The sequence below is a fragment of the Martes martes genome (assembly GCF_963455335.1).
Source record: "Martes martes genome assembly, chromosome: 18".
Lineage (NCBI taxonomy): Eukaryota > Metazoa > Chordata > Mammalia > Carnivora > Mustelidae > Martes > Martes martes.
Window position 1 is genome coordinate 21531565 of NC_137906.1, and position 12315 is coordinate 21543879.

General features: G+C 51.2%; 1 protein-coding gene across 1 annotated transcript; it reads right to left on the reverse strand.

The window, feature by feature from the left end:
- Positions 1 to 7681: 7681 nt before the first annotated feature.
- On the reverse strand, positions 7682 to 10101 carry LOC308359140 (transmembrane protein C16orf54). The gene is made up of 2 exons (XM_080829874.1): positions 10029 to 10101; positions 7682 to 9521 (listed from the first exon to the last, which is right to left on the reverse strand). The coding sequence occupies exon 2, from the start codon at positions 9519 to 9521 to the stop codon at positions 8829 to 8831; it is 693 nt and encodes a 230-aa protein (XP_080686000.1). The 5' UTR covers positions 10029 to 10101; the 3' UTR covers positions 7682 to 8828.
- Between the last annotated feature and the right edge of the window lie 2214 nt (positions 10102 to 12315).

The window sequence follows — 12315 nt, forward strand, 5'->3', positions numbered from 1 at the left end:
CCCTTGTTCAGTCCGGGTAGGTCTCTTTCCCTCCATGCTCGTGAGGGGTGGGGGTGAGCGTCTCCATCTTCCCCATGAGGAAACTGAGGACTTAGAAAGTTAAGAGAGCTGCTCAGCATCATACACCCATAAAGTGGTGGAGCAGAGTTGGAAATCTACCAGCCGCTCGTTCAATAAATATGCATTGAACACCTATTATGTACCAGGCACTATTCTAGATGCCGGATAATCAACAATGAGTAAACAGACACAAGTCCCTGTCCTCGTGGACTTTAGAGTCTAGTGGGGGTGCAGGGTTGGGAGAAATGGACAATGAAAAAAATGGTACCTAAGACTAACCAAATGTCAAGTCCCCTCGTGGCCACCAGAGGGCAGTGCGATCCTACCGCCGTCCTTTGGCTTCCATCTTCCTTTCTGGGTTCCAAAGACAGCAGCCAGGGAGGCCGTGAATGTACCCAGTGCATCTGCTCAGGAATGAGAGCTGAGGAGAGCTGTGCCACGGTTCCTTCTTCCACCCACTTTTCAGCTTAATCCCCTCAGCAGGTCCCCATCCAACTGCTCCAGGTCTCTCTCACTTTTTAAGGCCCCATGTGCTCCAGAGATCCCCAGGCTCACATGCACGCACCTATGTCCATGTACCCACCTGCCCACCCCCTGCCGTCTATTCGTCCCTCTTCCCAGCCCTCCTGCCACCCACCGACTGGGGCACCCGATCCAGAGGGTCGGGGAAGGCAAGAGGTCAAACCAGCTTGACAGAGCCCGTGAACTCAGTGGGTGTTGAGTCTAAGCGTGCCAAGCCGAGTTAAAAACGGAAAGCATTTAAAAATGGCAAGGCATTCTTGGTATCTGAAAGCAATTCAGCTTTGGATCTTAAAAAAAAAAAAAATCCCACTGTGGTATTATGTGGTGTGGACACATGTATTAATTTATTGCTAGCCCTTCAAGACAATATGGTAGGTAAAATTCCATAAATATTTCAGTACCTCTGTACTTTGTTCCAATCACTTCCTGAGTAATAGATCTTTTGGGCAGTTACTCAGTAACATTTTAAGGCCTGCTTGCTGCAGCCCTAAGTGCTGCAGCTTGTAAGACCAAACTACAAAGTACCAAAGGAAATGTCACCACGAGGCTGTGAATAAGGTCTCCAACTACTCACTTGTATTAATGGGATTGAAGGAGGGGGATGAGGGCTTTCTAAATTTTGGGTATGGAGGGCTCTTCAGATCCCTGGAATCTTATTACAGCCCTCCTGGAAATTGATCAGGGGGAGACAGATCTTTGGGTTGGTGGGTTGCGGGGAACCTCTTTCCTCTCTCCCAGCGATTCAGCACAGACTCCGAAGCCTGAGACAGTACCGGTGAAGAGCGATCCCACGAGCCCCTTGCCTTTTTTTTTTTTTTTAAGATTTTATTTATTTATTTGAGGCAGAGAGAGCATAGTAGGGGGGAGAGAGAGGTGGATTCCCCACTGAGCAGAGAACCCAACGCGGGGCTCCATCCCTGGCCCCTGAGATCTTGACCTGAACTAAAAGCAGACTCTAAACCGACTGAGCCATGCAGGCGCCCCAAGCCCCTTGCTTCTTGATATTTGGCTGTTCTTTAGCCAATGGAAAGCATTTCTATTGGGCTAATATATCAATATGTGAAGGACAATGCTGATTTATTAGAGGCTGGATAAAAAAATCATTCTTCCCGCATTACAAAACAACAACAATAATAGCCTCTTCGCTGTAATCTCACCGAGAACCAAGCATAGTTCATCTTTTCTTTTTCCATGATTTGTTTCGTTTTCTTGGAATGTTATGAGCCAGAAGGGGATTTCACTGAAGTTTCACAGCATTTTACATAAAGGATTGTACATACACAATTTTATATTTTTGGTAAACTAGGGGCTTCTGGGTGGCTCAGAGGGTTAAGACTCTGTCTTCGGCTCAGGTCATGATCTCAGGGTCCTGGGATTGAGCCCCTCGTTGAACCCCTCATTGAGTGCCTGGTCGAGCCCCTCATGGAGCCCTCCTCGTGGAGCTCTCTGCCCGGTGGGGAGCCTGTATCCCCCTGTCTCTCTGCCTGCCTCTCTGCCTACTTGTGATCTCTCTCTCTCTCTGTCAAATAAGTAAATAAAATCTTTTTTTTTTTTAATTTGTTTGGTAAACTAACTACCCAAATAGACAAGTGACTTCAGGGGCTAAAGTAAGACTTGCATTTTTAAAAGTCCAATCTAATTAGTTCCAATGGATGAAAAGTACACCGGGGAAGCTGGAGAAGGTGCAGGAGAGCTGTTTCCGTGACCTGTTCCGTGGCAACAATTCAGCAACGCTCTGCGTAAAATAATTAAGATAGAACCAAAAAAAGCTTCGTACATCTCTTCTGACAGTTAATTTATCTTTGCCTTTATTTTTCATATGTTAATTAATTTAGTTATCAGGTTATAAAATGAAGAAGTAAAAGTTTCTATTCACTGCTATTCCCTGGAGCGACCCACTCTTAAGGAGTTGTTTTGAATTCTTCTGGGGGCTCTCTTGAATTGTAAAGATGATTTATAGCTTTGAAAGCTCTATCGACTCTGTACATGAAGGACAGAGAATTTAGCTTATGCCCACTTTTTCTTTTCTTTATTTTTCTTAGTTTTATTGTTTTCTAAATTTTAATTGTATCTCTGTATTTGGGTCACTAATCTCTGCACCCAATGTGGGGCTTGAACTCATGACCCTGAGAGCCAGGGTCCCCCACTCTACTGACTGAGCCAGCCGGGTGCCTGTGTTCGGTTTCCTTTTATTGGTAGTCTTTCTATTGATTATCATTATAACTTTAAATAATATATCTAATCCCCTCTTCTTTTTTTTTTTCTAATCCCCTCTTCTTGATGTAATCACAGAAAATTAAGATGTAACTTGATACCATAAAATTCACCCTTTCGAGGTGTTCAGGTCAGTGGTTTTTAGTATTTTTATAGCGTGGTGAAACATCACCACTATATAATTTTCAAAAATATTTTTCTGAAAATTTTATTTATTTGCTAGAGAGAGAGCAAAAGAAGAGGGAGCAGCAGAGGGAAAGGGAGAAGGAGGCTTCCTGCTGAGCAAGGAGCCAGATGCCGGGCTAGATCCCAGGACCCTAGGATCATGACCTGAGCCAAAGGCAGACGCTTAATGACTGAGCCTCCCAAGTGCCCTGAACATCCAACTCTTGATCTCAGATCAGGTCTTGATCTGAGATGGTCGTGAGGTCAAACCCCACGCTGGGCTCCATGCATGGAGCCTATGTAAAAAAGAAAAAAAAAGGAAAAAAAAGATCTTCAACTGACAGTTCATGAACCACACATGACCCCCAGACTTCCTTCATTTGGCTTTTATGAGAATACACACATTTATATATAAAGTGGCCAACATTTTGGTTGATTTTACCTAAAAACCCAGATTTCCAGCTTCTGTTGGAAAATCGGGACAAACATGATTCATAGAGCTGAGTGGCTGCTGTCCCTACAGACAGGCATGTGGTCCTTACCAACTCTGTCCCCTGGTCCCCTTGGCCACCTGTCTCCTGCTTGGCCTCTTTACCTATGTGAATTCATGACCCCTGTCATTTCTTTTTTTCTGTTTTTTTTTTTAATTTAAAAAAATTTTTTTAAAGATTTTATTTATTTGACAGACAGAGATCACAAGTAGGCAGAGACGCTGGCAGAGACAGGAGGAAGCAGGCTTCCCGCAGAGCAGGGCGCCCGATGTGGGGCCCGATCCCAGGACCCTGAGATCATGACCTGAGCCCAAGGCAGAGGCTTAACCCACTGAGCCACCCAGGCGCCCCTTTTTTTCTGGTTTTATCCTGGGGACGAATGCTGACTCTGTCCCCAGGGATAGTTGTGGAGCGGTTCTGAGATAATCTTCTAATAGTCATCTTGTTTCTCTCCCATTCTTTTTTTTTTTTTTTTTAAATTACTGGTAGGTAGGCACAGTTCTTTTATTTGTTTTTTTTTTTAAGATTTTATTTATTTGACAGAGAGATCACAAGTAGGTAGAGAGGCAGGCAGAGAGAGAGGAGGAAGCAGGCTCCCCACTGAGCAGAGAGCTCGATGAGGGGCTCAATCCCAGGACCCTGGGATCATGACCTAAGCCGAAGGCAGAGGTTTTAACCCACTGAGCCACCGAGGCGTCCCCCCATTCTTTTTTTTTTTTAATAGTTTATTTATTTATTTGAGAGAGAGACAGTGAGAGAGAGCATGAGAGAGGAGAAGGTCAGAGGGAGAAGCAGACTCCCCGTGGAGCTGGGAGCCCGATGCGGGACTCCATCCCGGGACTCTGGGATCATGACCTGAGCCAAAGGCAATTGCTTAACCAGCTGAGCCACCCAGGTGCCCTTCTCTCCCACTCTTACTATTCCTTTGGAATAATGGCAGAGCAGAGCGTATGCATAGGACCATATCTGCCGCCGTTAGTGGTGGAGACTTAGGATTGTCAGGTCTGAGACAGTAGGTCTCAGTGAGATTGCTCAGGAGAAGTGTGGCCGCAGAGAGCAAAAGCCGTCCAGGATGGACCACTGAAGAAGGCAGAGAGCGAACAAATCAGAGAGGATGGCCAGCGGGCGGGAAGGGATATCAGGTGTGTGTGCAGTCATAGAAGTCAAGCAAAGAGAATGGGTCAAGAAAAGAACCAAAACGGGGCACCTGGGTGGCTCAGTGGGCTAAGCCTCTGCCTTTGGCTCAAGTCATAGTCTCAGGGTCCTGGGATCGAGCCCCGCCCGAGTCGGGCTCTCTCCTCTCAGCGGGGAGCCTGCTTCTCCCTCTCTCTCTGCCTGCCTCTCTGCCTACTTGTGATCTCTCTCTCTCTGTCAAATAAATAAATAAAATCTTTAAAAAAAGAAAAGGAAAGAACCAAAACGTCTAATGCTGCCCACACAGGAGGCTATACAGTGTTCTTTAATTAAACTATGCAGGTCAGGGGAGCCTGGGTGGCTCAGTGGGTTAAAGCCTCTGCCTTTGGCTCAGTTCATGATCCCAGGGTCCTGGGATCGAGCTCCACATCGGGCTCCTTGCTCGGCGGGGAGCCTGCTTCTCCCTCTGCCTCTGCCTACCACTCTGTCTGCCTGTGCTCGCTCGCTCTCTAACAAATTAAAAAAAAAAAAAAAAAAAACTATGCAGGTCAGGGATGCCTGGGCGGTTCAGTCAATTGGGCCTCTGCCTTTGGCTCAGGTCCCGATCCCAGACTCCTGGGTTGAGCCCTACATCAGGCTCCTTGCTGAGCGGGAGCCTGCTTCTCCCTCTGCTGCTCCCCCTGCTTGTGCTCTCTCTCTCTCTCTCGTTCTCTCTCTCTGATAAATAAATAAATAAAATCTTTCATGATTATGGTGAGAGCATAAGGGGAGAGGAGAAAATGTAGGCTGTTAGGACAGACAGCTCTTTCCAGAAGTTTGGCCGTGAAGGCAGTGCAAGGTCACGTGTGGTGAACTATGGAGAATTGGTTGTTGGTTGTCTGGTTATTTTAAGGTGGAATAGATTTGAACTTGTTTATGGAGGGAATAGTCTGGGTCTTGTGATGTTGTGAACGGTATAACCTGACGAGCTCATCCCCACCAGGAAACATGTAGAAATTCGGCATAAAATCAAGTAAACATCCTTCAGAACGCACAGCTGGGTTTCAAGAAAGGAAGGGGATTTCCCCCCTTCCCCCCCCCCCCCCCCCCCCGCACAAAGAGGAAATTAAAAATCCAGAGCTTTGAGGCTGTAGATCTTGGCAACACAGGAGCTTGGGTTCTACCCTCACCTAGAGATTGGAGAAGAGGTCTCTCCTGGGCCATTGAAAACAGGGACCCTAATATGAAATTCCTCCCACCTTAGAGGGGGACACCCTCAGTGAAAGAGTAAACTGGGAAAAAAAGCTTTCCATCAGGGATCCTGGGTGGTTCAGTCTTAAGTGTCAGCCTTCCGCTCAGGTCATGATCCCAGGGTCCTGGAATCGAGCCCGGTGTTCAGTTCCCTGCTCTGCGGGAAGCCTGCTTCTCCCTCTCCCACTCCCCTTGCTTGTTTGTGTTCCCTCTCTCACTGTGTCTCTCTCTGTGTCAAATAAATTAATTAATTTAATTAAATAAAAAATCTTTCCATCAGTTCAGACGGTACAGAAGAACCTCGCCGGCTTCACCCTGAGATCTGACGGCAATGGAAAATCTTTCCCGGCAAGCCAAAGGTTTGCCCTGGCTCAGATTTGGGGTTCAAGTTGACACCGTCTGCATGATCGTGGAAAGCCAGATAGAGTGAACAAATAACAGGGTCCAGGGTTGGGGATACCCTTGAAGCATCCTTGAGGGGAGCAAACCTGGAACCTTTCTAGAAAGACACCCTCAAACCTAGCCACGTGGCTTCCCACTGATAAGGCCCTGCGGATTCTGAGTTCACAGCCCCATATTAGAAACTTATGAGGAAACCATCTGTCATGGATGAAAGTAAGCACCCTAGGACTCCAGACAACAGAGTTATAGGAAGAATTTTAAAAAGGGCTCAACGTGAGAAAATAACAAGAGGGGGTTAAAAATGAGAGGCAGAGGTTTAAGACAAAGAGGAAGGATAAAGGGTAAAACTGACACCCTGTGAATCCACCGGCCTGGCAGGCCATTCCCCTCTCCTTGGGCTCCTGGAACGGGTGGCCCCTGGTCTGGGTCTGGGAACATAAAGGTGACTCTGGGGACAGCAGACGGGGCGCGGCGGTGGCGGGAAGCTCACGTTCATCCACGCATGCGCGCACCTGTCCTTCATATCACTGCGTCCTTAGAGGTCAAGCTAGAAAAGTCTGCATAGGGCATCTCGCTCAACTTCCAGCTTTCTTGTGCAGAAAAGAGCGTGAGTCCCAGTAACATAACAACCACTTTCCTGAAGTCTCCGAGTGCGTGGGTGGCAAAGCCAGATGGAGAGCGGGGCGAGCACTGCATGTCTGTGTGTTTCCCTGCTGGACTCTTTGGTCCCCGTGGGCAGAGTCCCCGCAAACCGGTCCTGTCAGCTGACGGTGACCGTGAGAAGTGACACCATTATCCAGCTCCTGAGGGACGGAGATGGGACGGCGGGAGCCCCGATCCCAGCTTGAATCGGTTCTGTGTCCCTGTCTTACGTCACCCCGTTCAACCCCCACCCCTGCCATTGGAGGGACTGAACTCTTGGAGAGCAGGGGCTAGGTCTGATGCCTCCGCCCCCAGGGCCTGGCTCAGAGTGCCGGGCTGTTACTTCAACTTCCTTCCTTCCAGCATCCAGGGGCACAGAGGGGAGGTCCAGCCCAAGTGCTCTGAGGCTCTCCGGAGCAGGAAGGAAGAGCTGACTGTTGGCCCCTGTCCAGCCCCATTTCCTGGGTGTGAACCGGGAGCGGGGGTGGAGGGGCGGTTTCCTGGCCTTTAAGTAGCACAGGATCGCTCACAGTCTGTTTCAGTACTTGGGGGCGGGGGATGGGGGAGGCTGCAGGATGGTACAGAACGTCTAACACTTTCCTAACCCTTGCTGGTCCTTCGGTTCCCTTTTCTTTTAACAAAGAACGGATCCTCGAATCAATGAATGCTTCCAGCAGGGAGGGAACAAGGTCTAAGTAGTATCTTTGTTTACCTTGTAATATCTTTGTTTACCTTGTTTTTCTTCTCATGTTGTACCTTCTATTTATGTCAAGTGATACTGGTTTTCCATTTGCAGAAGTGATACCAAAAAAGTTCCTTTCAAAATAAATTTATTAAGCAAATAGTAAGTCATCTCAAAGAAAAACATAAAGTAAATAATAGGACAGCTGGTAAAGCGATTGGACGAAAATCCCAACCGTCCATGACTGAAGCTGGGGAAATCGGACCCCTTGGGAATGGAAACTCCTTCCCCTCTCTCCAGCTCCTGGCTCCGATCCCAGAGAGGAGGTCAGCTCAGAGAGATGACTTTAGGGCCAAGGACATCTCTGGGCTCCATTTCCCCAGGGTGGAGCCTTTTAAATAAGCCTGCCTTGGGGCAGATCTGTCTCACTGGACCGATCCAGCGAGCTGGGAGGGAGGGTAGCCACAGCTGGGAGAGAGGGTAGCTAGTGGCCTTGTATCAGGAGGCGCTCTGTCCTGGGGCAGGGTTCCTTTCCGCTGGCCTCCCTCACCCTGGAAGGTCAGAGTCAGAGTCTGCCTGCGGATTGCCATTGATGCCAAGTCCCAGCTGTAGGCAAGGAAGGGTCTTCTCCAGCTTGGCTGACCAAGTCCCTGTTGCAAGTTGGGAGTCAAAGCCACAGTTGAGCTGTAATAAGACGTTCCTTTGCCTGGTCTTGACCTCTGTGTGTGTTTTTCTGGAGGCACGATCTGTGGCTCCAGGAGGCTGGCTTCCTGTCCTCTCCTGCTGGCGGGACAGACCCTCGTCACCCACACTCAGCCTGTTCTTTGGCATCCATGGGACTCCTGCACTCCGATCCCGGCATCTTAGGTGCACAAGGAAGGAAGGAGGAAGCCTCGTGATGATGCTATTTTCTGCCTCTTTGGTACCTTGAGATCTGAATCTGCAACGTGATTTTGGTGGCTTCTGGCCCAGAGTCGGCCCCACCCCCAGTTCTCCGTGCTGCCTGCAGCAGGCTGCAGCCCGGGCAGCCAAAGGGAGCACTTCTGAGCTTCCCCTGGAGCACCAGTTCTGTCTACACGGAGCCTGTCCGGGGGGCCCCAGATCCCGGGAATTGAAATCCAGATGTAAAAGACCGGCAGCGCGTTGGGGGCATTCTTCCTGGGGCCCCGGGTATCAGCTTGGGTTCCTGAGCTGGAGCTTCAGGTCCTTAAGGCCTCGGAGAGGCTGTCTGAGATAGGGCCTTCCTCAGGGGTCTTTGGGAGGCCAATCCCCCAGGCCGTGGGGATTCAGAACCCCACACTGGTCCGACTTTCGCGCCTCCAGAAAGCGGAGATCTGCTCCAGGGTGACCCGAGGTTGGGGGCCCCACTCAGGATCAGGGCTTCCTAGTTGCTGCCTCTGGGCCTGGGGGCTCCCCAAGTGCACGTTGGCCTCTGGCCTGTGTTCTGGCTCAGCCCAGCTCACCAAGCCTAGGGCGCAGGGCCTCTCGTCCAAGGCCTGGGGTCCCCAGAAGGTGCTGCGGACTGGGGCCCTGGGTGGGGTGTGGGGGCCCAAGGAGCTGGGAGGGGAGAGTGGGGCTAAAGGGGTGGGGGGGGCAAAAGGGGCAGGCGGGGCTGTTGCCCGGGCCTCCAAGGTGCCCCCCAGGGTGGGAGGGTCTGGGGCCCGGTCCATCAGCAGGGGGACCGCAGAGCCGTACCAGTCCTCCGAACGCTCTCGGGGGGTGCCCCTGGGCTCGATCCACAGTTCTCCTCCGGGGCGCCAGACCAGGGTGGGCGCGTGGTTGCTGGGGTCTGCGTGCTGAGAGCGGCGGAACAGGCGTTCTGCCAACACGGCTGTGGTCAGGAGGAAGAGCGCGGCGAGGGAGGCCAGGGCCAGCATGATGGGGATGCAGGGTCCGCACGGCAGTGGGGGCCACGCACCCATCTCTGGCACAGGGAGGCCCTCCGTGTGCCCAAAGGGCTGCTCTGGAGTGGAAGGCATCTGGAGAGACAAGGGTGGGGAGAGGAAGGCGATGAGACCGGGTGGGCGCAGCCTAGAGGGCGAGAGAGGCAGTGAGTGTCTAGACCACAGTGAGGGCAGAGGCAGAGGCCCAAGGGGCTCGGTATCTGGCCTGGAAAACAGACCCAGGCGGATAGAGGAGCCAAGGGGACCTAAAAGGGCGAGAGAGAGACAGAAGGCTGGAGAGTCAGGGCCCCTCTGTGGCAGGGAGCCCCACACTCCTGCTCAGGCTCCCCACCCTCCTGCTCAGGCTCCCCACCCAGCTCGCTTCCAGAAGCCTTGGTTCCCTCTTCGACCCAGGGGTGCCTCAGACAAAACTCTAAGGGCCCCCAAGGGTTTTTTTCCTCCTGCCTAGCACCCCCACACACCCCTGCACCCTAGGTCTTGCTGGAGCCTCAGAGGAAGTCGGGGGTAAGGAAGTAAGAGTCTCCCCCTCTCCCTGCTGGCTCCCGCCCTGTGTGTGTGCACCCACCCGCCGTAGGCTGGCACCTTGGATGTTCCTGCGGCCTCACGACTCTCTCCGTGGGGTAGGTCTTGCTCTCTCCAGGCTCCACTTTGCTTGCTGTCGTGCTAGGCATCAGGCGTCCCCACTGTACCTGTCGCTGCCATCTCTGGCTCTCTCTCCCTTGCTTGTCTCTGCCCGACGGGCCCCCCACCTACAGGGGCCTCACCCCGGGGCAGCCCCAGGGCTCCTGGCTCTCTGTTCAGAGCTCTCCTCCCTGTGGAGGAGGGTGCCGGGCAGTGGCCTCAGATGAGGGCGGAAGGGAGGGCACCACCTGTTGCTGGGCGACGGTGCCCCAACTCCTCTAGGCCCAGTGGGGTTTCCTAGGCGACCTGGGGGGATGTGGTCAGTGTGGTGGAGAGACGCTTCCTGGAGAGAGGTGGGGCCCGAACGGGCAGTGGTTGGTTGTACTGAACTCCGGCTCACCCCACAGTCAGGCCCCAGGCCCCAGAACATACATCCGGAGGGGCCCCTGGGTGGCTCAGTGGGTTAAAGCCTCTGCTTTCGGCTCAGGTCATGATCCCAGCGTCCTGGGATCGAGCCCCGCATCGGGCTCTCTGCTCAGCAGAGAGCCTGTTTCCTCCCTTCTCTCTCTGCCTGCCTCTCTGCCTACTTGTGATCTGTCTGTCAAATAAATAAAATCTTTAAAAAAAAAAAAAAAAAAAAGAACATACATCCGGAGACGGAGAAGGAGGTCGGTTTGCAGAGCCCCGAGGCTCCTGGCTTCTCCCGCACGGGGTTGCCCTGTCTCCTGCCTGCCCACGGGGCCCCACCAAACCTGCTCCCGCCGCCCAACCCACACCCCCCTCCAGCCTTCCCCCTCCTTCTCATGAACATACATCTCTTTGTCTTCAGGCCATGTGGCCTCAGTCTTGGCTGGAAGACATCTGTGAGGTGAGGCGTGGGTAGGAGCAGAGTAAGGCCTCTGGGAAGAATCCACAATTGGGCTGAGGCCTTTCTCCAAGGCTCTGGACATTTGCCACCCTGGTCCTTTCTCCTGGGGTCAGGGGTCAGAGGAGCCTGGGGGCGGGGCATGAGGGAGTGTCATCATCCACTTGGGTCCCCTCAGAGACGGTCTAGTTTGACTCGATGGCGGACAGATGACAAGCAGGCCCCACATACGGGCCGTGTCGTGCCCGAAGTCGTACAACCCATATATGTGTTAGGGACCAGAGAAGCACAGCTATAAATTCCTAGTCCAGCAAGCAACCCAACACAATGCAACTCTTACTCGGAGTTAATATTTTCTTTTGCAAAATGACAGCCATCTAATGAGAAAGGCTAAAAAATATGCAATATGAATGTACACTGAAACGTAAGCGTCTTACCAGATGGTCACAAGGGCAGCCTGACTCCCCTTCCTGCATCCTGGAGGCTTGGAGGAAAGGAGGTGAAGGAGCACAAATTGTGGCGTGGGACAGAGTAGGTGGGAGTAGAGTCTGGAGGCTCCTGGCCCCAGACACACGTGGAAACCTGATGTGATTACAATTTGATGAGATCATAAGCCTTAAAATAAAACCTGAACTTGATATCACTGAACTGGACACTTAAAAATGGTGAAAATGGGGGTGCCTGGTTGGCTCTGTTGGAAGGGTATGTGACTTGATCTCAGGTTCATGAGTTCACCCGGTACTTTGGGTGTGAAGATTACTAAAAAATATAAATAAACTTAAAAAAAAAAAAAACAGGTTAGGGGGCTCCTGAGTGGCTCAGTCGGTAAAGCCTCTGCCTTCAGCTCAGGGTCATGATCCCAGGGTCCTAGGATAGAGACCCGCACCAAGCTTTCTTCTCTGTGGGGAGTCTCCCTCTCCCTCTCTCTTTGACTCTCCCCCTGCTTGTGCTCTTTCTGTCAAATAAATAAATAAATAAAATCTTTTAAAAGATTAGTGTAAGATAATGAGTTTTGTTACATGTATTTACAACAATAAAAAAGCTTTTAAAAATCTAAATAATAAACAGATATATAAAATCTGAAAATTATGTATGTTCTGTTTTAGTCTTTCCTTAAAAAACAAGACTCTAGAAGAATAAACATTATTAAAACCAGGAAGATCGGACACGGTCTGGAATCAAAACTGGATGTTTTTTGTTTTTGTTTTTTTTTTTTTGAGAGAGAGAGAGAGAGCACGCTTGCGCACATGAGGGGCAGTTGGGGGCTGGGGCGGGGCGGGTGCAGAGAAAGACAGAGAGAATCCCAAGCAGGCTCCATGCTCATCATGCAGGCTGACTTGGGGTTTGATCTCATGACCCTGATCATGACCTGAGCCGAGATCA